The sequence below is a fragment of the Schistocerca piceifrons genome, chromosome 1 (assembly GCF_021461385.2).
Source record: "Schistocerca piceifrons isolate TAMUIC-IGC-003096 chromosome 1, iqSchPice1.1, whole genome shotgun sequence".
Classification (NCBI taxonomy): domain Eukaryota; kingdom Metazoa; phylum Arthropoda; class Insecta; order Orthoptera; family Acrididae; genus Schistocerca; species Schistocerca piceifrons.
The window spans coordinates 738,272,794-738,297,444 of NC_060138.1; the positions used below are offsets into that span (position 1 = coordinate 738,272,794).

Genomic DNA, 24,651 nt, shown 5'->3' on the forward strand with positions numbered 1-24,651 from the left:
TCATCAAACCACCTTCCCAATAATTCTCTATTATTCCAATCTTGAACAGTGCGCGGAAAAATCAAACACCTATATCTTTCCTTGCAAGCTCTGATTTCCCGTATTTCATTATGATCATTTCTCCCCATGGAGGTTCGTGTCAACAAAATATTTTTGCATTCGGAGGAGAAAGTTGGTCATTGAAATTTTGTGAGAAGATTCCTTAGCAGTGAAAAATGCCTTTGTTTTAATTATGTCCACCCCAAATTCTGTATCATGTCAGTAACACACACACACACACACACACACACTCTCTCTCTCTCTCTCTCTCTCTCTCTCTCTCTCTCTCCTGTTTCATGATAATACAAAATGTGCTGCTCTGCAGTGGAGTGTGTGCTGATATGAAACTTCCTGGCAGATTAAAACCGTGTGCCGGACTGAGACTTGAACTCGGGACCTTTGCCTTTCGCGGGCAAGTGCTCTACCTTCTGATCTACTTAAGCATGACTCACAACCCATCCTCACAGCTTCACTTCTGCCAGTACCTCGTCCCCTGCCTTCCAAACTTCACAGAAGCTTCTGTGAAGTCTGGAAGGTAAGAGATGAGGTGCTGCTGGAACTGAAATAGAGCACTTGCCCGCAAAAGGCAAAGGTCCCGAGATCAAGCCTCAATCTGGTTATATTCTGCCAGGAAGTTTTGTGCTGCTCTTCTTTGAACTTTCTCGGTGTACTCCATTAATTTTATGTGGTAAGGATCCCAGACTGCACAGCAGTACTCCAAAAGAGGACGTACAAGTGTAGTGTAGGCAGTCTGTATATTAGATCTATTACCTTTGGTTCACCTTCCCTACAACATTTTCTGTGTTTTCTTTCCAATTTAAGTTGTGTGTAATTGTAATTATTAGGTATTTAGTTGAATTTATGGCATTTAGATTTGACTGATTTATTGTGTAACCGAATTTTAATGTACAGGGTTATTACAAATGATTGAAGCGATTTCACAGCTCTACAATAACTTTATTATTCGAGATATTTTCACAATGCTTTACACACACATACAAAAACTCCAAAAGTTTTTTTAGGCATTCACAAATGTTCGATATGTGCCCCTTTAGTGATTCGGCAGACATCAAGCCGATAATCAAGTTCCTCCCACACTCGGCGCAGCGTGTCCCCATCAATGAGTTCGAAAGCATCGTTGATGCGAGCTCGCAGTTCTGGCATGTTTCTTGGTAGAGGAGGTTTAAACACTGAATCTTTCACATAACCCCACAGAAAGAAATCGCATGGGGTTAAGTCGGGAGAGCGTGGAGGCCATGACATGAATTGCTGATCATGATCTCCACCACGTCCGATCCATCGGTTTCCCAATCTCCTGTTTAAGAAATGCCGAACATCATGATGGAAGTGCGGTGGAGCACCATCCTGTTGAAAGATGAAGTCGGTGCTGTCGGTCTCCAGTTGTGGCATGAGCCAATTTTCCAGCATGTCCAGATACACGTGTCCTGTAACGTTTTTTTCGCAGAAGAAAAAGTGGCCGTAAACTTTAAACCGTAAGATTGCACAAAACACATTAACTTTTGGTGAATTGCGAATTTGCTGCACGAATGCGTGAGGATTCTCTACCGCCCAGATTCACACATTCTGTCTGTTCACTTCACCATTAAGAAAAAATGTTGCTTCATCACTGAAAACAAGTTTCACACTGAACGCATCCTCTTCCATGAGCTGTTGCAACCGCGCCGAAAATTCAAAGCGTTTGACTTTGTCATCGGGTGTCAGCGCTGGGCTGTGGTACGTTTAGCTCCCTGCTTGCTTTATTCGTCGACTTCCGCGGGCTACGCGTGAAACTTGCCCGCACGCGTTCAACCGTTTCTTCGCTCACTGCAGGCCGACCCGTTGATTTCCCCTTACAGAGGCATCCAGAAGCTTTAAACTGCGCATACCATCGCCGAATGGAGTTAGCAGTTGGTGGACCTTTGTTGAACTTCGTCCTGAAGTGTCGTTGCACTGTTATGACTGACTGATGTGAGTGCATTTCAAGCACGACAAACGCTTTCTCGGCTCCTGTCGCCATTTTGTCTCACTGCGCTCTCGAGCGCTCTGGCAGCAGAAACCTGGAGTGCGGCTTCAGCCGAACAAAACTTAATGAGTTTTTCTACGTATCTGTAGTGTGTAGTGACCATATGTCAATGAATGGAGCTACAGTGAATTTATGAAATCGCTTCAATCATTTGTAATAGCCCTGTATTTCTTTTAGCTCTCAAGTGGATGACTTCACACATTGCCAATTTTTGCACCATATGGATATCTTTTTCTAAATCGTTTTACAATTTGTTTTGATCTTCTGATCACTGTACTAGACGATAAATGACAGCATCATCTGCAAACAGCGCAAGACAGCTGCTCAGATTGTCTCCTAAATTGTTTAGATAGATAAAGAACAGCAGAATGATTTAAAGCACTTACAAATACCTCCACGTACCTGTCATCCATGAGGTGCATAGCAATTAAGTGATGTCACTCTCTACTTCTGAAACAACTTTAAGGCTTTTTCTCTAGTGGCATTACGTGGAGCTGTGCTGATATATTTTAATGGTTAAGGTAGTTGCTTGTGGTAAGCAGCAAATCCGTATATAAATCCTCCTGTGGTACAAATTTTCGTAAACGTAATATTGTAGATTGAGTATTTTTGGATGGATTTCACTGATGTCAATGTATCTGACTGATTTCTTCTCCAGTGGTTTCATTTCAGGTTATTTATTTAAATTTGTACGTATACCTATGACCAAGAAAGCCAAATTCCTCATCTGAATTGGTTCAGCCAATGGTGCCTTCTCAGATACCCAGTGGAAGGATCAATGATTGTGATTTTCAGTAGTGATAGGAGGAAACATTGTACACAGTGAAAATTTCAGTCAGGCAGGATACTCAGACAGCTTATGGTTAAGGCAGAACTTCGCTATAAATAGACCATGACATGGTTCAGCATGAATCTTTATTTATTATATATTCATTACATTGTAGACCCTGACCAAATTTTACTGATATTGCTTCATGTCACTGGTTTAAACCTTCTAGAATCCTTCATTTCATTTTAAGTAATGTAATTGAATTGAAATTGCTTTTGCTAATGTAATTTCAAGTATTTGGGACTGATTAATTTGTTGCTCTCTGTTAGTACAGCTCACACCATGCTCAAACGCCGTAATAACCAGCTGCCTGATAATTTACCGCAGCTCCAGAATTTAATTAAAAAGGATCCAGAATCCTACAAAGATGAGGTAAGGTTGGAGTGGTGTTATCTTCAAGCATGTCTGTAGCAACATTATATATACTTTGTTAAGCAGTGATAGTCAAGAGTCAGTTTTTTTTGAAAGCTTAAAGAGGCGTTAGAAAACTGAAGAAATGTATGAAAGTAGTTCTCTCCTGTACTTAATGTGTGTTATCTACTCATTTTTACCAGGTGTCGAATTTCACTATATACTCTTCCTCTCACAGCTTCTGTTTTCGTCCTCTCCGTATCCCTCTTTCTAGTTACTAATTGCATTACCCATTACATTCTTCATTTTTCTTTTTAATATCTCTTCATCTTTAATTGACATTTGCCTATTGTTTTGTGTGAATGTGTGTGAATGTTGTCTACTTTAGAAGAAGGTCTTTGACTGAAAGTTCAAATGTATAGCATTCTTTTTGTTGTAACTGTCTGCGACTCAACATCTCCTGGTTGAGTAGCAGTTTACCGTTCTCACAATACTGACATTATAAGATAACTCATCTTTCATTGGTATGCAACAGATGTGTGAACACAATTCATATTTGCATTTTATTTTCATTTTCATCAGTGGGTTTTTGAAACTTTTATTAGATGTTGCGCTTCCAAAGAAAATAGGAGAGAATTTCTACTTTATGAAAGACTCAGTTTATATATTTTTAATTTACCTATACATATTTCAGCACTGTGGGTGCTATATTTAGTCAGTTTTTGTATTAATTTGCCTGAAAAGTTGTTGTGACATGATAATACATTGTGAAGGTTGACCCTTTCGCGGCTATGGGCATAAATATGTGCCCGGCAGGTAGAGTGCCCAGATGGCTTTTCAGGTGTACATGTATGCCTAACAGGTAGAACAGCCAGATGGCTAAGCACATTCATTTATACCTGCAGGCAGGAAAGAGTGACAGTGGGGTGCAGAAGCAGGTAAATGTGCACAGTAGAATGATGACTTGCTGTTGGCTGCATTTCAACTTTCCTACCAACATTGTTGTTAACTGCTCTTCTTTGTAATAAAGAAAATGCTACAGCTTTCACTTGCTCCTGTTTCCTTTCTACATATGAGGAGACAGAACCGATACAATTTGATTTCCTCACATAAGCAAGACAAATGACACAAATGTATATAATGCTAACAATGCACAAAAAAAAAAAAATACTTGCAGTTTCTCATCAACAATCTCAGCTACGCATAACAAAAAACAACACTCACAGCCAATTAATTGTAATTTGATTTCCCAATTCACAAACTATACATGATATAAATACACATAAAGTGAAAGGGTATGAATTATTCTACACAATTCACGTATCAGATATTTCAAACGGCAAACAGTATAACAAAATATTTGCATTTTGTCAGCAAACCTTGCTGCCAGAAGTGACAGAAAATGGCACACACAGTCAAGTAACTGTAGTTTGGTTTCAATACGAGAGAAGGAAAGTTGCTACTCAGCATATAGCGGAGATGCTGAGCCACGATGGGCACAATAAAAAGATTCACACAATCATATCTTTCGGCCATTAAGGCCTTTGTCAGCAGTACACACACACACACACACACACACACACACACACACACAAGTGCAAGTTGCACACACATCTGCAGTCTCAGAGAGCTGAAACTACACTGTGAGCAGCAGCACCAGTGCATGATGGGAGTGGCGACTGGGTAGTGGTAGGAGGAGGGTGGGGCGGGGAAGGGAGGGATAGTATGGTGGGAGTGGCGGACAGTGAAGTGTTGCAGTTTAGACGGAGGGTAGGAGAGAAGGTGGTGAGGGGGGGGGGGGGTAAGTAGTGGAAAGGAGAGAAATAAAAATAAAATTAAAAGACTGGGTGTGGCAGTGAAATGACGGCTGTGTAGTGCTGGAATGGAAACAGGGAGGGGGCTGGATGGGTGAGGACAGTGACTAATGAAGGTTGAGGCCAGGAGGGTTATGCGAACGTAGGATGTATTGCAGGGAAAGTTCCCACCTGCGCAATTCAGAAAAGCTGGTGTTGGTGGGAAGGACCCATATGGCACAGGCTGTGAAGCAATCATTAAGATGAGGGATATCGTGTGTGGCAGCATGTTCAGCAACAGGGTGGCCCACTTGTTTCCTAGCCACAGTTTGTCGGTGGCCTTTCATGCACACAGACAGCTTGTTAGTTGTCATGCCTACATAGAATGCAGCACAGTGGTTGCAGCTTAGGTTGCAGATCACGTGACTGGTTTCACAGGTAGCCCTGCCTTTGATGTGATAGGTAATGTTAGTGACCAGACTGGAGTAGGTGGTTGTAGGAGGATGTATGGGACAGGTCTTGCATCTAGGTCTATTACAGGGGTATGAGCCATGAGGTAAGGGATTGGGAGTAGGGTTTGTGTAAGGATGGACGACGGCAGAATACCACGGTAGGAGGGGTGGGAAGGATAGTGGGTAGGACATTTCTCATTTCAGGGCACGACGAGAGGTAATCGAAACTTTGGCGGAGAATGTAATTCAGTTGTTCCAGTCCCATATGGTACTGAGTTATGAGGGGAATGCTCCTCTGTGGCCGGACTGTGGGACTTTGGGAGGTGGTGGGGGACTCGAAAGATAAGGCACGGGAGATTTGTTTTTGTACAAGGATGGGAGGATAATTACGGTCAGTGAAGACTTCAGAGAGACCTTCGGTATATTTAGAGAGGGACTGCTCATCACTGCAGATGCGACAACCACGGGTGGCTAGGCTGTACGGAAGGGACTTCTTGGTATGAAACGGGTGGCAGCTGTCGAAGTGGAGGTGTTGCTGGTGGTTAGTAGGTTTGATATGGATGGACGTACTGATGTAGCCATCTCTGAGACGGAGGTCAACATCTAGGAAGATGGCTTGTTGGGTTGAGTAGGACCAGGTGAAGCAAATAGAGGAGAAGTTGTTGAGGTTCTGGAGGAATGTGAATAAGGTGTCCTCACCTTCAATCCAGATAGCAAAGATGTCATCAGTGAATCTGAACTAGGTGAGGGGTTTAGGATTCTGGGTTTTTAGGAAGGATTCCTTTAGATGGCCCATGAACAGGTTAGCATGGGATGGTGCCATGCAGGTGCCCTTATACATTCCGCACATTTGTTTGTGGGTAATGCCTTCAAAGGAGAAGTGCCTTCGCCACCTGTAGCCAGCTGGGCAGGCTGGACACTCTGTCCAGAGAGCTGCAAAAGGGTTAGAAATGAATGCCAGCTCAAAGCCATTTTCCTGTAGGATAGAGTGCTTCGGCTTGTTAATGTATAACTTAATTCACTCCACATTTGTGACTACATATTGTAAGATTAATCTTCATGATTCTGTTTACATAAGATGATCTGCAAATGAATGAGTAATGAATTGTATGGGAAAAGTAAGTGAAAAATTATGTTCAAAATCCGCACTTGGTGAATATGATGATAAAGTGCTTCAGTGATATTTTGTATATTACTTAATAACTTGTGTGTAATTATTAATTTAATTTAATTTTAATTTTTATGTTCTTTCTGTACTTTCCACAGTTCATGCAACAGCATAACCATTTTGACTCGATGTTGAAAGTGTTTCGCCTGCAGCCTGATCGCTACAATAAGAGTCTTGATGAATTAGTAATGTTTCTTGCACAGGTGAGACCACTGTATGACGTGTCTTTCCTACCTTTAAAGTCTGTGACCTCTTTAGGTTAGAAACTCTTCAACAGTAATTTTCCTGTAGAACCAACTGGAACTGTATGAATTTATGCTGAAATTATCATGCATAACCAGATGTTTCTTATTATGCTCTAGCTTTTGGATGTGGCGTATTCAGTCAGTGAGAGTAACTACCGTGCTCTATATACGGTGTTATGGATAGTGAGTAGTATGTACAGACCAGGATTCGATACGTGTACTAATGACTGCTGCTTCCTCATGTAGGAATTGTATTTTGATATATTTATATTCCTTGACTCATGATCTTGCAAGACAGATTCCAGTAAAGAATATAACAGGTTATTGAAATGAAAAAGAAATCTTCATACCCACCTTTGACTGACGGGGCAATTTCCTTACGTACAGTTGAAATTAGTCTCCTCGTGCAATCCAGGAAGGAGTGTGCATTTCTAGTTATGTATTGAAGTGGCATCTTATCTTGTGTGTTGAGAAGACCTTGGAATAGATTGCCATCCAGTGTATTATCCAACTCTTGTAATCCAGACATCCTGTCATTTATGGTATGAGCTCAGAAGCTACTAAGTGTAAATATGCCCTGGGAAACCTGGAAAAAACCGGGGATTTTTTTAGAATTCCAGAAGTTTGTAATTGTTTTAGTTTTCAGTTAAATTGTTAAAATTTTGACAGGTAAGAACTGATATTAATTTTGACAGGTAAGAACTGATATTCTAATATATAATTTTACTTTCACCTACTACTACAGCAGTAAAACATAAATGAGAGATTGACACCAAAACAAAGCTTTAGTTGCAATGGAAATGTGCCCTTTTCAACAACAAAACCCAGTGCATGCACAAGCATCTCCACCAGAAAAATGTGTCAGAGGCTTTAGGACAAAGCCTATGCAATACTTCGTAACAATAAACTGTTTTGATGAGCATGACGTCACAACTGCTTATATTTTTAAAGGCCTCCGACTCATGAGTGACCAGTCACAGTGACAGCATCTGGGCGAACATTTGCTTCATAGTTCGCACTTGTTTGGGCAAATTGCAGTGATTGGTCACTGGTCACATGGAAATCCCAGGCAATCCGATGGATCACATGTAATTTGCACACACAATATGGCTGCATGGCTGGTAACAGCAGTGTGTGGCAATGTGGCAGCAACTCTTTTCTCTATTTATTAAGCATGGTTGTGCAGTTTTGTTTTATGCTTTACCTGCATTGAGTAAGAAATTTACGAATTTATAATTATGCAAGAACAATGAACTGCTCTTAGAAGTGAAATGGAAGCCAGAGTTGTCATTTATATCAAGAAGTAAAACCAACTATATTCTCCAGTTTTGCAGTAATTAGCATTTTGAAGCATGTGCTACGGAAGTAGAATTGATGGGAAGTTCATAGTTGCGATCCAGTGGACTCCCTGTTATGATTTTCAGTTATTTGTTAAATAATTATATGCTTTATTAAAGTTTAACTTCTAAACAGGGTGACATACATACCTACTGTAATGTTAAGAGAACATTTTAATTTAAATGTTCAGGGATAATCTGTTGTACTGTTATACTCAGATCCCTTGTCATTTCATATGATCTATCTCCCCTTCATACAATTTATTACAAGAGTTATGGTAATCAGTAGTGCTGCTATTGACGACATCTGTATAGACACGTCGAGCAAACACTTAACTCCATCCAAACGATGTGGATCTGGACTGTCATGTGCTCAACACATTGCTATCTCGGTTGTTACTAGCTTTCGTGACCGGAGCTGCTACTACTCAATCAGATAGCTCCTCATTTGGCCTCACAAGGGCTGAGTGCGTCTTGCTTGCCAACATCCCATGGTAGACCCAGACAGTGAGAAACAATGTTACCTCTGCAGAAAGGCCATTGGCTAAATTGTAAGACCAATGAATGAAAAAGAAATTGAGGACTAATAAACATAATAAGAATTATATTGGCACACTGAGAAAATGTACACAACTCATTAGGCGACAGTGAAAAACATAATACCTATATTCTGTGAAGTAACCTACAGTTCCCAAGAAAAGCTTTTCAAAACATGTTTAATACATGGTAGTTCTCATTTATCTTACATTTATGTGTTGCGAGTATTCCTTGGGATACAAATATCAGTTGCAACTGCTACTAAACATAGCAGCTCATTTTCCATTGCAAAATTTCTTGACACACAATAACAGCAGCCTTGCTCAATGGCCCTAGCTGTGGCTGGATCGCACCCATGGGAACAGCCCCTGATCAGAGTGGGTGGTATTAGGGCAGATGCTTTGCGCAGAAGCATATCAAGCTCCAAAAATCTGGCCACTCTTCTATGGCCATTTCTTAGAGTGGCAATGGATTGTTGAATGCTGCTTCCTATGAATCTGTGGCCTTACTTTCCTGGCCACACACCGAGAAGAGGGTCAGAGTCGCCGGCATGGTATGAAAACTTTCCCCATTGGGTCAATCCATACCAAGTGGTCCAGCACTGGTTGCTTGACCATCTCAGAAAAAATTTATATTTGCTGGGTGAATTCCCCAATGTTTAGTAGTCACAAAAATATTTTTTTTGTAATTATTGTTTATTAATTTGAAATGGTGGCCATATTTGTTCCAGGCCGCATGCATTTTTTCGTATTTGCAAGCATCTACATTTTTTACAATTATTCAGTAGGGGATTGTCCTAAGCCTTTCAGATAAAATGCATTTAGTTCAACACACACTGGGCTATAAATTAACATCATTATCACTTAGCTAAATGCATTCTTTAATATATTTTTAATAGTTCAAAGTTATCAGCCACAAATTAAAAAAACTCAAATTTTGAACAGTAGTTTTCCAAAGAAAGATTAATTTCTCAGCTTTAATATTTTTCTGCTATTACACTGTATAGTGTAGTTACTTTTTATAGAGTATCAATAGTGAGCAGCTTACACTTAAAAAATACACTATTTTTAAAAAAATGTATTTTTTTTTAAATTTTTCCATTTTGTGGCCTGCAATTCTTTGTTGGCGGACCAGATAAAAATCTGAAAATTTCACTGTTAATAGACCTTTATGATATCAAACTTCAGTATAAATTTCAGCTTTGAGATTCAATTGGAAGTTATGGAAAAAAAAAATTACAAACACGAGTAGAAAATAAATTTTTTAACATCTATGATATCTAGGCTAATGGAATAAAATATATCAGTTACAGTATATAATTTAATCATATCTATGATTACTTACTTTTTTTATTGAAAATAAGCCTACTAAGTACACTATATTATTCGCTTGTTATTTGTTTTTAGTACATCGCTCATTGAACATTTGAGAAATTTGTTCACTCACTTTGGGTGTTAGTAAGTTCTCCCAGTCACAGTTGTAAATTCCATGGCAGACAGTTTCCTTAGTACATTTTTAAGTGGCCTCCAAACTCAGTTCTTCTCAATTTTTTAAAAGATGTCCTTGGTCCTGGAAGGTGATAAAATACAACATGTACATCTTGGTTTTGATAGTCAATGTTATCAACTTCGCCAGTCCACCACTGTTCATCGTAAACACAAGCCACTATGTCTGTAATTTGAAGAACCAGTTACACAAGTTTTCCACACTGATAAAGTTCACTATCAGGTGAAGTTGATGTGATCTTACAATTCAGTAAGTTGTGTGAATGGGGTACAAAACAATGAAAAGATCAAGTGCCTTTAATCTTCTGACAAGTGTTGTACCTTTCCTTCAAGACACTGTCATAGACTTCTTGTATTTCCTCACATTGTACAAAAACATAGGTAATTCCTTTGATATGTTTTTAACAGAAGTCTAACACTTCTTGAGGTGTCATGATATGATTGTCATCAGTCTGCAGCAGACTTGCTTTTGTGACAGCTCGCTTTGTTGTATCCCCAACACCGTCACAAGCGTTCTTCCCATGGCATGAAGCGAAAAAGTGCAATTCTACATCAAACCCAAAATCTTCTTTATGAAAGGAGATGTTAATAATTTTTGTTTTTGTTTTTATATTGACTTGCTGCCCCATCTGAAAAGTAAATCAGTTTTTTTTTTATGACAGGGTGGTGCTGTTTAATGTAGTTTGCCAATTTTAGTTGAAAAATGTGCACTGCTGTAGTGTTGTGTTCAAGGTAGTCTCTTATGACACAAAAGATGTGGCTCATTAGTTTATCTTCATCTTTATAACATAATACAAATGGATGAACTTTGACTTTTTGTTTACCCAGTGGTGCCCTTGTACTTCATCTTGAACAACAAAGGAATAATTTTCCGAAAAGTCAGCAAGAATTAAGCATTCATCGGCTGCCAAGGTCTGCTTTTTGCCTTTCAAAAATTTACTTTTAGCTTTTGGAATAAAATGATGCATTTTCAGATTTTCAAGGTTAGCCACTAACACTTCAGAAAACTCTTCTCGTAATTTTATGAGTGTCACCTTTTCAGTTCTGACTTGTCTCACCCGTTGCTTGTATTTTATATTGTCAGGCATGAGTTGTCTTCTTCAGATTCTTCAAACATGTCAAGTAAGGCTTGTTTGCCTGGACAGTCTTCAAATTTTCCCTTGGTCATACAATTGTAAATGTCAATATTGCATACCATAACTTCCAAAAGGTCTTTATAGTCAACTCTAAGATTGGCCTCATCTATCATCAACTTTACATCTGATGATACAAACAAACACAAACATTATGGGTGCCAGATGCCCCTGCAACAATACACCATCTTGGTCTCAACTCGCAAAACTTTGATCTTCCAATTTTAATGTCAGGATTTTCTTCTTTAAATCCAGTGAATAGTTCATTTAAATTACACAATATTAACCTTTTTTGTCTTTGAATTTTAAAACCATTTTCTTTCACAGAAACACAGTCTTTTTTGTCAGACATCAAACAGCTGTTATTGTCATCATCATAATACTTAATAACTTTATTGATTGTGTTTTCATCTACCAAATTAGATGCACTTTTCTTTTATATTGCTGGTAAAATTCCCTGTTCTTTTACTAATCACCTTGTTAACTTAACAAAACGTTCTGACACAGTAAATTCATCACTAACTTTTGCTCGACTCCAAGAATTCGCCAGTAAACAGATAATATTAATTTTATCCTCTTTGCTTGAAGTACTGCATTTAGTTTTTAGTTTTTCTATGAAATCATCATATTCGGTTGGTGAAGTTTTAGAACTTCCATCTGTTGTAGTACAAATTTTATTTTGAAATGAAACTTCCAAATTCTTTTTGACTGTAGCTGCCACTTTCTCAATTTTTGTATTCAAGGCACTTGGTCTTTTATCTTGACTTAGTTTTCTAATTTTACTACCAGACGATATACCCAGGATTTCACAAGCTGTATCTACTTTTTTAATGGTTGCTGATAAGTCACAAAATTCTGGATCTGAGGTTTCACTATCCTTTCTCTTCTGAATTGCAAATATCTTAGAATAACATGTTGGACACAGTGATTTTCCTGGTATGAGATTGACAAAAGGGCTTTTATTTTTAGAATAATGATCAGATGTTATTTCTCGCATACCTTTTGTTATAGGTTTCTCAAAATGGTCCATGCAAGATTTACCAAAAAAGTGATGAAACTTTTTTAAGTATTTCATTTCATGGTACTTGCATGTTGATTTGACCTCTGGGCCGACTCGTAAGTAAAACAACTCTTTTTCTTCTTCACTGTAATCTTTGATTAAAGCAGTGTCTTTAGGATACACTCCATACACACTTTTATGACATGCTTAATTAATAATAACACCAACAGAACCCTGAGATGCCATTTTTCAACTGCACACTTCAAGAATTTCTAGCTAAATAAGTGTGAGTAGACAATTGTTGGTGTAGGGGGAGAAGACAACAATCAGACTTGTATAGACTTGCAGATGCAATTGTTAGCTTGCTGAAACAATTACCACAGCGTTATTTCGTCAAATAATCATTAGTTAGTGTAATGTGGTGTGTTACATTATGCAATTGGTATACTTTATTTGATTAGCCTACCAGATACCACAGATGCTAAAATACGTATTTTTGACTTGGGTTTTGTAATCTTTTATCCATAACTTCCAATTGAATATCAAAGTTGAAATTTATACCGAAGTTTGATATCATGAAGGTCTATTAACTGTGAAATTTTCAGATTTTTACCTCAATTCCTAACAAAGATATTGCAGGCCACGATGATGATGATGATGATGATGATGTCCCATACTCCGAGGAGTGTAGGGGACGATGCAGGAGACCTGCACCACTGTACCAGGCAAGGTGGAGGTGGTTTGCCATTGACTTCCTCTGCCTGTAATGGGGACGAATGATTATGACGATGACGATGACGACACAACAACACCCAGTCATCTTGAGGCAGGAAAAATCCCTGACCCCGACGGGAATCGAACCCGGTACCCTGTGTGAGGGAAGTGAGAATGCTACAACAAGAGCAGGCCTCAAAATGGAATTTTTTTTTAAAATAGTGTATTTTTTAAGTGTAAGCTGCTCACCATTGATACTCTATAAAAAGTAACTATACTACACAGTGTAATAGCAGAAAAAATATTAAAGCTGAGAAATTAATCTTTCTTTGGAAAACTACTGTTCAAAATTTGAGTTTTTTTAATTTGTGGCTGATAATTTTGAACTATTAAAAATATATTAAAGAATGCATTTAGCTAAGTGATAATGATGTTAATTTGTAGCCCAGAGTTTGATTGATTGATTGATTTCTTTATTAATCCATATAACAATTTACATTGTGTGGATTTCGTCAGCAAAATCATATACAATACAATATACCTACAATTATACACATAAAATTAGTATTTACACACATTTTTGAGGTATCTTAAATTAGTTTTATATCCTTGTGTAATTTGTAATTTTCTTATAGTACTGTACAATTTTTGATTACATATCATAATTATTTCCTCATGTATTACAATGCAGGCTACTTTAATTACACTACATGTTTTAATTCAGATAGTCTGTTACTGCGTAATAACTTTTATTTAATAAAAAAAGTTTTAGTTTTGTTTTGAACTGTCCGATTGTGTCAATATCTCTTATTTTTTGGGGTAATTTATTATATAATTTAACAGCATTGTACAACAAGCTCTGCTGAGTTTTAACTTTATTTTTCCTCTCTAGATGCAGATTGAATTGGTTTCTAGTTTCATAGCTGTGTACTAATGAATTTTTCATATAGCAGTCAATATTTTTTTTTACATACATAACACTTTGAAAAATGTATTCACAGGGGACAGTTAGGATTTCCAGCTTTTGGAAATGTTCAAGGCAGTGAGCCATACTGCCACTCTTGGTTATTATACGAATTGCTCTTTTTTGTAATTTGAAAACTATTTGAATATTTTTACTGTTGACTCCCCAAAATATTATTCCATAGGTAATAACAGAGTGGATATAAGAAAAATATACAGATCTGACACATGTAGTATCACAAACTGCAGTCAGAATTCTCAGAGCATAGCATGCTGTAGCGATTCTGTTACTAAGTATTTTAATATGTTCTTCCCACTTTAACTGACTGTCAACATGCATACCAAGAAATTTTGTGTAGTCTACACATTCTATAGTTTCATTGTTTAACTTAAAGTTGTTAAAGTGTGGTTTTTTGCAGACATAGAAGTTAACAGCATTTGTTTTTTTAAGATTTAGTGTTAGTTTATTATTGGATGCCCACTCACGTACACTGTTTAGTGTTTGTTCGGCTTTTTCTTTTAGTGCATCTGGTGATTTGTCACTGATTAGAACATTTGAGTCATCTGCAAACAATATTGTTTGTCCATGCTTGATGCTCTGTGGGAAGTCGTTTATGTAAATGAGGAATAGTACTGGGCCAAGGACACTACCCTGTGGGACACCTATATTTACATAATTTGGGTCTGAAGTATACTTTACAATATAGTTTGAGCAACTTGAAATATGTGAGATTTCAGTTATCTGTCTTCTATTTTTTAGATATGACTGGAACCACTTTTTCACAAGTCCCCTAATTCCAAGTTTATCTAACTTATTTAACAATATGTTGTGGTCTACTGTATCAAACGCTTTAGTTAGATCAAGAAATATACCTGTTGTGTAGTTCCCTTTATCTAATGCTTCTAGAATGTGTTTTGTGAGGTGTGCTGTTGCTGATTCTGTGCTTTTCCCTGATCGAAATCCAAACTGGTCAACAGACAGTAAGTTGTATTTATTTAAATAATTGATTAGCCTATCTTTCATAATAGTTTCTAATATTTTTGTAAAGCATGATAGTAGAGAAATTGGCCTATAATTTTCAATTATTCCTGCATCACCTTTTTTGAAGAGAGGTAGTAATTTCGCATATTTTAAATAGTCTGGAAAGTAGCCCTGCTTGAAAGATTGATTTATAATATCAGCTAAAAGTGGAAGTAGGCTCTTGATACAGTCCTTAATTATAAAAATGGGGACTTCATCCAGACCAGCTGAGTTTTTGTTTTTCAGTTTGCTGACTGCTTTATAGACTTCTTCCTGTGTTGTAGGGAATAACACCATTGAGTGTGATACACCATTATTTGGCTTTTTGACCTGAGGGGCTGTTAGAAAATTTTCCTGTAATTTTATTCCTATGCTACTAAAATAATCATTTATATAGTTTGCCAAATATATTGGGTCTTTTATTAAAGTCCCTTCCTCTTTGATTTTCAAGTTTGACAGATTCATTTTCCTGGTACGAGTTTCCTGCTTCACAATCTTCCATACTGCCTTATTTTTGTTTTCAGCAGAGTGCACTATTTTGGAGTTATGAGCTCTCTTTGCTGCAAACAATATTTTCCTATATGTTTTCCTATATCTTTTATAAAGGAGTGAGAAAGCAGGATTAGTTTGGCTGTGTTTAATGGAGCTCAGGTACTTTAGTGTTTCAGATGATTTTTTGATTCCTTTTGTGACCCACTTGCTTTTTCCTGCTGTTGGTAATGGACATAATACTTTAGGAAATGTTTCTTCAAAATTTAATTTAAACAATGTCATGAAATTTTTGAATTTTTCATTTGCATCTACCTCTGAGTATACTGAGTCCCATGTTTGTCCTGCTATCTGTTTGGCAAAATCATGTCTATTTTTTTTAGAAAAAATTCGTCTGTAAATATGCATTTTCTTTGTTTTTTCTGGAGCCACTTTTATATTAATGATTTGAGCTGAGTGATCAGATAATCCTAGCTCTGCTACCACCACCTCACAGTTTTCTTTGCCTAAATCTGTTAATACCTGATCAACAGCTGTCTTTGAGTATTTTGTTATTCTGGTTGCACTGTTAACCATTGGAACTAAATTGAAACTTTGAGCAAGACTTTGTAATGAGTCCCATGTAGAATCAGGATTCAGTTTATCCACATTTAGGTCTCCACATATGAGAATGTGGTTCTTTGGAGTGGATATCTTGTCAAGAACATGATTAAGTTTGGAGAAAAAGATATTGAAGTCTCCACTAGGAGATCTGTATATACATAAGATAATCAAATTCTTACACCTGTATTGGTCCCTGATTTCAACTGCTGCCAGTTCAAAATGTTGCTCTTCACTGATTACACATAAATCGCTTCTGGTCTTATACTGATAATTTTGTTTTACATAAATACAACACCCTCCACACTTCATAGAAGTCCTACAGTATGCACACGCTAAATTATAAGACTGCAAGACTAACTGATTAATTTCAGCCTCATTGCACCAATGCTCAGTGAGACAAACAACTGAGCACTCTGTAGACTCCAGCTCCACTTCTAGCTGTTGGGTCTTATTTGCTAGGGAACATATATTTTGGTGAACAACTGTTAAGTAATTTTTTCCACCGCTATTTGCATTCCCACTTTTTTTCGTTTTAATGTCGTTCTGTTTTGGTTCAACTGCTTCCTTATTACGATTACACTCACGTTTTTTGTTTGCATATGTTATTCTTGGATAGTCACCCCCTGCAGACCGTATTAGTTTCCCGTATTTTTTATAATTTTACATAAATCCAGGAGCATTTTACTGAAAGTCATTGCACCTAGTCTGTTTAGGTGCAGGCCATCCCTACCCAGACATTTGTCGTCGAGAAATTTATTTGGGTCAACAAACACAACACCTAGTTCGTCGCACTGTTCCCTAATGCCGGTGTTTATTTTGTTTGTATACGCGTTACTCACCGATCTTCTTTGTAGAATTCCGTTGATAACAATTCTGGAGCTTGTAAACAAACCTTTGGCTGACCGAATTACATTACGAATATCATTTATGATTTCTTCTTGTCTGCTGCTTCTAATAGAGTTTGTCCCTACGTGAATTATCACGCCTTTAAAATTTGTGTTGGAATCATTGTTGTTTTGGTTGGATTTTTCCGTGTTCCTAATGTTGTTGAAATGTTTCACAATCTGCTGTGGTCGGATTCCAGGGCGAACATCGACTTTACAGTTCGGAACCACTACATTTTTTAACATGGAATCGCCGATAACAAAGAAATCACTTTTGTCGATCTGTTTTGCTGGATTTCTTTCACATTTATCTTTTTTCTTATACGTCACAGTTTTCCACTTATATTTGCGTACAGATTTACCGCACGAATCGTTTTCCGCCACTGTTTTCACTGGGATTTGCATATGCGAGTTTGCACAGGTTTGTTTACTTCCCAATAACGGAGTTTGCACGCGCGAGTTTATTGAATTTCCACATGTTTCGCTTTCTGCCATTGTTTTTGCGGGAATATGCACATGTAAGTTTTCAAGGTTTTGTTTTTTGCTCGCGAACGGAGTTTGCACAAAAGAGTCCTCACATTTGTTTGTTTTGTTCTGTAATGGGTTTCCACATACGCAGCTTGCCGATTCACTTCTGTTGAACTAAATGCATTTTATCTGTAAGGCTTAGGACAATCCACTACTGAATAATTGTAAAAAATATAGATGCTTGCAAACACGAAAAAACGCAAGTGGCCTGGAACAAATATGGCCACCACTTCAAAGATTTCTGAGATGGCCAAGCAACCAGTGCTGGACCACTTGGTATGGATTGTGACCCCATTACCTGATGTATAGTAGGACAGACAAAGACACATCTCATCACTACAAAGCTGGTGTTTTTTGTGGAAAATATTGAAGACAAGTTTGGCAAAGTGGAGTTTCAGTAAAATGCGGTTGGGTTCCATGTTGATCAAAACTGCTTCTGCCGTCCAGTCTGCTGCTCTCCATGCCTGCGATTGTCTTCACGATGTCCCGGTGTCACTCACATGTCATCAGTCTCTGAATGTGGTCCAGCGAGTCATTTTTCATTGGGACCTCATCCTTCAAACTGATGAATAACTCTAGGCTAATCTGGAGTGAAGGGACATAGATTTTGTCTGATATGTGAAGAAAGGTTGTTAGGACAATCACAGTCATACTGGTGCCTTTATTCTGGATTCCGAGGAAGATACCCTCACAGAGAAGCTCAAGTTATGTGTTGTCGGCATGCCATGAAACTGTGTGACACACCACCCATGAGGTGCTTTCGGTGCTTGTGATTTGAGCACATGTCTTCCTGATGTATGGTGGACCCTCTATGTGGTGACTGTAGACACGCCCACTTAGTGAGGGGAGTCCCTGTGTTCTGCCACCCGTGGTTTAAATGGTCATGACTGTCACTTGCCACACTCACCAGATTGCTGGCTTACAAGAAAGGAAAGATGATACAAGAGTATAAGTTCTTAGATTGTCTTATATTAAACACTGAAGCTCGTCAAAACTATGCCCAGCTCCACCTTTTGTCAATAACTTCTACTTTTGCCTCTGTTACGTCCTTTCCCCTCCTCCCTCTTCCTTACCCCAGTCCCATCCCTGTCTCCTCTCCCCCTTCCCTGCAGTTCACACATCCTCCCCTCCAGGTGCCGCACCCCCTCCCCGGCTGGAGAAGTGCCCACTCAACCCTCACTCAGGCATTTCTCAGGTTGTAGGCCTGCTACCATGACTCGGCTGCGGGACACACAGTGTGTGTACCCCAAGGTTGCCCGCTCTCTTTTGGTTCCAAATCTTGCAGAAGCCTACTCTCCCTCAGCCTGTTCTAACCTTTTAGGTTAGAGAATTCCCTCCCTAGGCCCGACAAGATGCCTCCTGAGACGCGGCAAGGTAGGAGTAGGCAAAATGCAACAGGGAATAACAATATTAATGTGCCAATAGTAAACTGCAGGAGCATCTATAGAAACGTCCCAGAACTGCTCTCATTAATAAACGGTCACAATGCCCACATAGTACTAGGGACAGAAAGTTGACTGAAACCAGATGTAAACAGTAATGAAATTCTAAACTCAGATTGAAATGTATACTGCAGAGACAGGCTGGACAGTGAAGGGGGAGGCATGTTTATAGCGATAAGAAGTGCAATAGTATTGAAGAAAATTGACGAGATCCAAAATATGAAATAATTTGGGTGAATGTCACTGTTAAAGCAGGCTCAGACATGGTAATTGGATGTCTCTATAGGCCCCCTGGCTCAGCAGCTGTTGTGGCTGAGCACCTGAAGGATAATTTGGAAAATATTTTGAGTAGATTTCCCCACCATGTTACAGTTCTGGGTGGAGATTTTAATTTGCCGGATATAGACTGGGAGACTCAAACGTTCATAACGGGTGGCAGGGATAAAGAATCCAGTGAAATTTTTTTGAGTGCTTCATCTGAAAACTACCTTGAGCAGTTAAGCAGAGAACCGACTCGTGGCAATAACATACTAGACCTTCTGGTGACAAACAGACCTGAACTATTTGAAACAGTTAACGCAGAACAGGGAATCAGCGATCATAAAGCGGTTACCGCATTGATGATTTCAGCCGTAAATAGAAATATTAAAAAAGGTAGCAAGATTTTTCTGTTTAGCAAAAGTGACAAAAAGCAGGTTTCAGAGTACCTGATGGCTCAACACAAAAGTTTTGTCTCAAGTACAGGTAGTGTTGAGGATCAGTGGACAAAGTTTGTACAATATGCGTTAGATGAGTATGTGCCAAGCAAGATCGTAAGAGATGGAAAACTGCTGCGGAAGCAAAGGGAACTTCACAGCAAACATAAACATAGCCAAAGCCTTGCAGACAAACAAAATTTTCGCGAAGCTAAATGTAGTGTGAGGAGGGCTATGCGAGAGGCGTTCAATGAATTCGAGAGTAAAGTTCTATTTACTGACTTGGCACAAAATCCTAAGAAATGTTGGTCTTGTGTCAGAGCAGTAGGTGGATCAAAACAAAATGTCCAGACACTCTGTGACCAAAATGGTACTGAAACAGGATGACAGACTAGAGGCCGAAATACTAAATGTCTTTTTCCAAAGCTGTTTCACAGAGGAAGACTGCACTGTAGTTCCTTCTCTAGATTGTCGTACAGTTGACAAAATGGTAGATATTGAAATAGATGACAGAGGGATAGAGAAACAATTAAAATCGCTCAAAAGAGGAAAGGCTGCTGGACCTGATGGGATACCAGTTCGATTTTACACAGAGTACGCGAAGGAACTTGCCCCCCTTCTTGCAGCAGCATACCGTAGGTCTCTAGAAGAGCTTAGCGTTCCAAAGGATTGGAAAAGGGCACAGGTCATCCCCGTTTTCAAGAAGGGACGTCGAAAAGATGTGCAGAACTGTAGACCTATATCTCTAACGTCGATCAGTTGTAGAATTTTGGAACACATATTATGTTTGAGTATAATGACTTTTCTGGAGACTAGAAATCTACTCTTTAGGAATTGGCATGGGTTTCGAAAAAGACGGTCGTGTGAAACCAAGCTCACGCTATTCGTCCACGAGACTCAGAGGGCCATAGACACGAGTTCCCAGGTATATGTCATGTTTCTTGACTTCCACAAGGCGTTCGATACAGTTCCCCATAGTCGTTTAATGAACAAAGTAAGAGCATATGGACTATCAGACCAATTGTGTGATTGGATTGAAGAGTTCCTAGAGAACAGAACGCAGCATGTCATTCTCAATGGAGAGAAGTCTTCCGAAGTAAGAGTGATTTCAGGTGTGCCGCAGGGGAGTGTCGTAGGACCATTGCTATTCACATTATACATAAATGACCTTGTGTATGACATCAGAAGTTCACTGAGGCTTTTTGCAGATGATGCTGTGGTATATTGAGAGGTTGTAACAATGGAAAATTGTACTGAAATACAGGAGGATCTGCAGCGAATTGACGCATGGTGCAGGGAATGGGAATTCAATCTCAATGTAGACAAGTGTAATGTACTGTGAATACATAGAAAGAAAGATCCCTTATCATTTAGCTACAATATAGCAGCTCAGCTACTGAAAGCAGTTAATTCCATAAATTATCTGGGAGTAGGCATTAGGAGTGATTTAAAATGGAATTATCATATAAAGTTGATCGTTGGTAAAGCAGATGCCAGACTGAGATTCATTGGAAGAATCCTAAGGAAATGCAATCCAAAAACAAAGGAAGTAGGATACAGTACGCTTGTTCGCCCACTGCTTGAATACTGCTCAGCAGTGTGGGATCCGTACCAGATAGGGTTGAGAGAAGAGATAGAGAAGATCCACCGGAGAGCAGCGTGCTTCGTTACAGGATCATTTAGTAATTGCGAAAGCGTTACGGAGATGATAGATAAACTCCAGTGGAAGACTCTGCAGGAGAGACGCTCAGTAGCTCAGTACGGGCTTTTGTTGAAGTTTCGAGAACATACCTTCACTGAGGAGTCAAGCAGTATATTCCTCCCTCCTACGTATATCTCGCGAAGAGACCATGAGGATAAAATCAGAGAGATTAGAGCCCACACAGAGGCATACTGATAATCCTCCTTTCCAAGAACAATACGAGACTGGAATAGAAGGGAGAACCGATAGAGGTACTCAAAGTACCCTCAGCCACACACTGTCAGGTGGCTTGCGGAGCATGGATGTAGATGTAGATGTAGATGTAGATGCCGATGCCCAGCCCTCCTCAACCTATGGAACAGAAGAAGAAGAAACATGACTCCCATGACAAGAACCCTCCCCCCCTACCTCCCACTGCCTCTGCCCCCCCCTCCATGCCCTCGGAGGTGCAATATCCCCCCTCACAACCTGAGTCTGATGTCTTATTTATGGATGTTATCCCGTTGTCATTGGTGACGGATGGTGACCAAAGGCTTGATTAGCTCCAGCCCATTCACCTCCCATTTGGATACCTGCTCCGTGATTATTCAGTGGAACTGTAATGGATATTACTGTCACCTCCCAGAGTTGCAATCTCTTATTGCCTTTTACTTGGTAGCTTATGTCGTCCTTCAGGAATGTCATTTTACTGACGCTTAGTCGTCGATTCTTCATGGTTTCTGTGCTTTCTATCGGAACCGGGTCAGCCCTTTGAGGTCTTCTGGTGGGGTCCGCACAGTGGTCCTTATGTGGTATTGTTATTACGTGGGTCCCACTTCATACCAAATTGGAAGCCAGGTTGGCCCTTTGAGGGCTTCTGGTGGGGTCTGCACATTGGTCCTTACGGGTATTATTCTTACATGGGTTAGACTTCATACCATATTGGGCAGTTACCGTTTGGGTCCACTTGGACTCTGCCATCTTGGTTTGCAATCTCTTATCTTCCTCCTAACAGGCCACCTACATCTGCTGCCCTAACTGTCCTCCTTCAGCATCTCACGCCTCCCTTCCTCCTACTTGGAGATTTTAATGCCCATCACCCTTTGTGGATAGTGCTTCTTAATGTAATCGGGGGTTCCTCATTGACCAATTTCTTGCAGACCATGACCTGTGCCTTCTTAATGATCGTTTCCTTACTCATTTTAGTGCTTCATATGGCACTTTCTCTGCCATTGATATTTTGTTCTCTTCCCGTCCCCTTCCTTGTTCCTTACACTGGTCACCACATGATGACCAATGTGATGGTGACCACTTTTAGTTAATTCTCTAGTTCCCTTCTTGTCTTCTGATTACCAGGTATCCCTGCTGGGCTTTCCATCATGCTGACTGGCCTCTGTATACCTCTAGGTTGTGTTTCCACCATCTTTGTCAAGTTGTATTGATGAAGTTATCTGTGATCTGCCTGATATGACAATCTGCACTGCTGGCGTTTCTGTTTCCCCACTTCACAGCCCCTGTTCACTGTTGGCCAGTTCTGTGGCGGAGCGCAGCAGTTTCCACCACTATCCATGATCATTGTTGCACCTTGCAACAAAGCCTGTTACTTAATCAAACAGAGGAAATGTGTGTGTTGGGAACTCTTAGTCTCTTCTCTAGGTTCTTCTGTTCCTTCATCACAGGTGTGGGCTACACTCCGCACCTTCCAAGGCAGTCAGCAGCAGTCTTCCATTCTGAGCCCTGCCCTTCCAAGTAGCCTTCGTGCAGATCCATCAGTTCTCGTGGAACACGTCATGATCCATTTTACGATGACATCGGCATCAGCCTCTTATCCAGCTGCCTTCTTCTTCTGGAAACAGCGGGCTGAAGCTTCTCACTTCTGTTTTACCCCATGTCAGTAGGAATCCTTCTGTCCCTAACTTCTTCTGATAATTCACTTCTGGTCTGGACTCCATCCATAACCAGTTGCTTCAGCATCTCAATCTTCGACAACGACAGTATCTCCTCCAGGGGTTTAACTGTATTTGGCTCCAAAGCATCCCCTCTCAATGGAGAGCAGTATTGTGGTTCCTGTCGTTAAAGTGGCAAGGATCTGTCATCCCGTGACAATTACCGGCCCATCAGCCTGACAAATGTCCCTTGTAAGTTACTAGAATGCATGGTGCCTCATGCCCAAATGGCTTCTTGAATCTTGGGACCTTTTATCTCCTTGCCAGTGTGGCTTTCGGGAGAGGCGATCTCCATTGATCATCTGCTTCAATTGGAAACTGCAGTTCGGCAGGCCTCTTCTCAGCACCACCATGTTGTTGCAATTTTCTTCAATCTTCATAAGGCCTGCAACACAGTCTGGTGCCATCACATCCTCCTTACACCCCATGAGTGGAGTTATTGACATCCTCTCCCAAATTTTATGCGTCAATTCCTGTCCCACTGGTCATTCAGGGTCCGGGTCGGCACTGTTCTCAGCTCTCGCTGGACCCAGGAGAATGGCATTCAACAGGGCTTCATGTTGAGTGTCCACCTTTTTCTAATTGCTATTAATGGACTTGTGACCTCTGCTGAACCGTTGGTCACCCCTCCTCTATATGTGGCTGATTCCTGTTCTGAACCATTGATCACCTATGCCCTGTATGTGGATGATTTCTGTTTTGGGCTAGCGGCCACTCGGTGGCTTCTGCTGAATGAGGGCTCCAGGGTGCCATCTGGCCTGCTTCTACACGGTTTTCAGTTCTCTTCCCTTAAGTCGAGGACGGTGCTTTTCTGTCACCTTACTACAGTCCATCTTAACCGGAGCTCTACCCTGATGCCCAACATCTGACCGTAGCCTCCCACTTCTGTTTCTTGGGTCTTCTTTTTGACAACAAGCTTACTTGGTTGCCCCACATCCATCAACTGAAGGTTGGCTATTTTTGTAAACTCAGTGTTCTTAGCTTCCTTGTCCACACCTCACAAGGGAAACGCAACAGTGATCCTATCCCAACAGGATTATGCTGAGAAGATGCGGAGCCTACTTGGTGACAGCGCATACCGCAAGATTGACACCGATCCTACCAAGAGGGTTGAGAGGAAGACTCTGGCGTTTCTCAAGGATTCCGGCTTCCCTGACGAGATTACCAAGAAGCTATGCCCAAGGGCTGCTGTTCCTCCTAGACTTTACGGACTGCAGAAGGTGCACAAAGAATCGATTATGTTACATCCCATTGTCTGCAATATTGGTGCCCC

General features: G+C 39.9%; 1 protein-coding gene across 2 annotated transcripts in view; it reads left to right on the forward strand.

The window, feature by feature from the left end:
- LOC124711620 (protein SDA1 homolog) overlaps positions 1-24,651 on the forward strand; it is a 186,200-nt gene that overhangs the window by 25,070 nt on the left and 136,479 nt on the right. Inside the window, exons 2-3 of one of the 2 annotated variants that reach the window (XM_047241799.1) lie at positions 3,161-3,263; positions 6,754-6,858. In XM_047241799.1, coding sequence (XP_047097755.1) covers positions 3,174-3,263; positions 6,754-6,858 — 195 coding nt within the window. In that variant the 5' untranslated portion in view covers positions 3,161-3,173. The remainder of the gene's footprint in view (positions 1-3,160; positions 3,264-6,753; positions 6,859-24,651) is intronic. The other variant, XM_047241791.1, reaches the window with a different exon arrangement.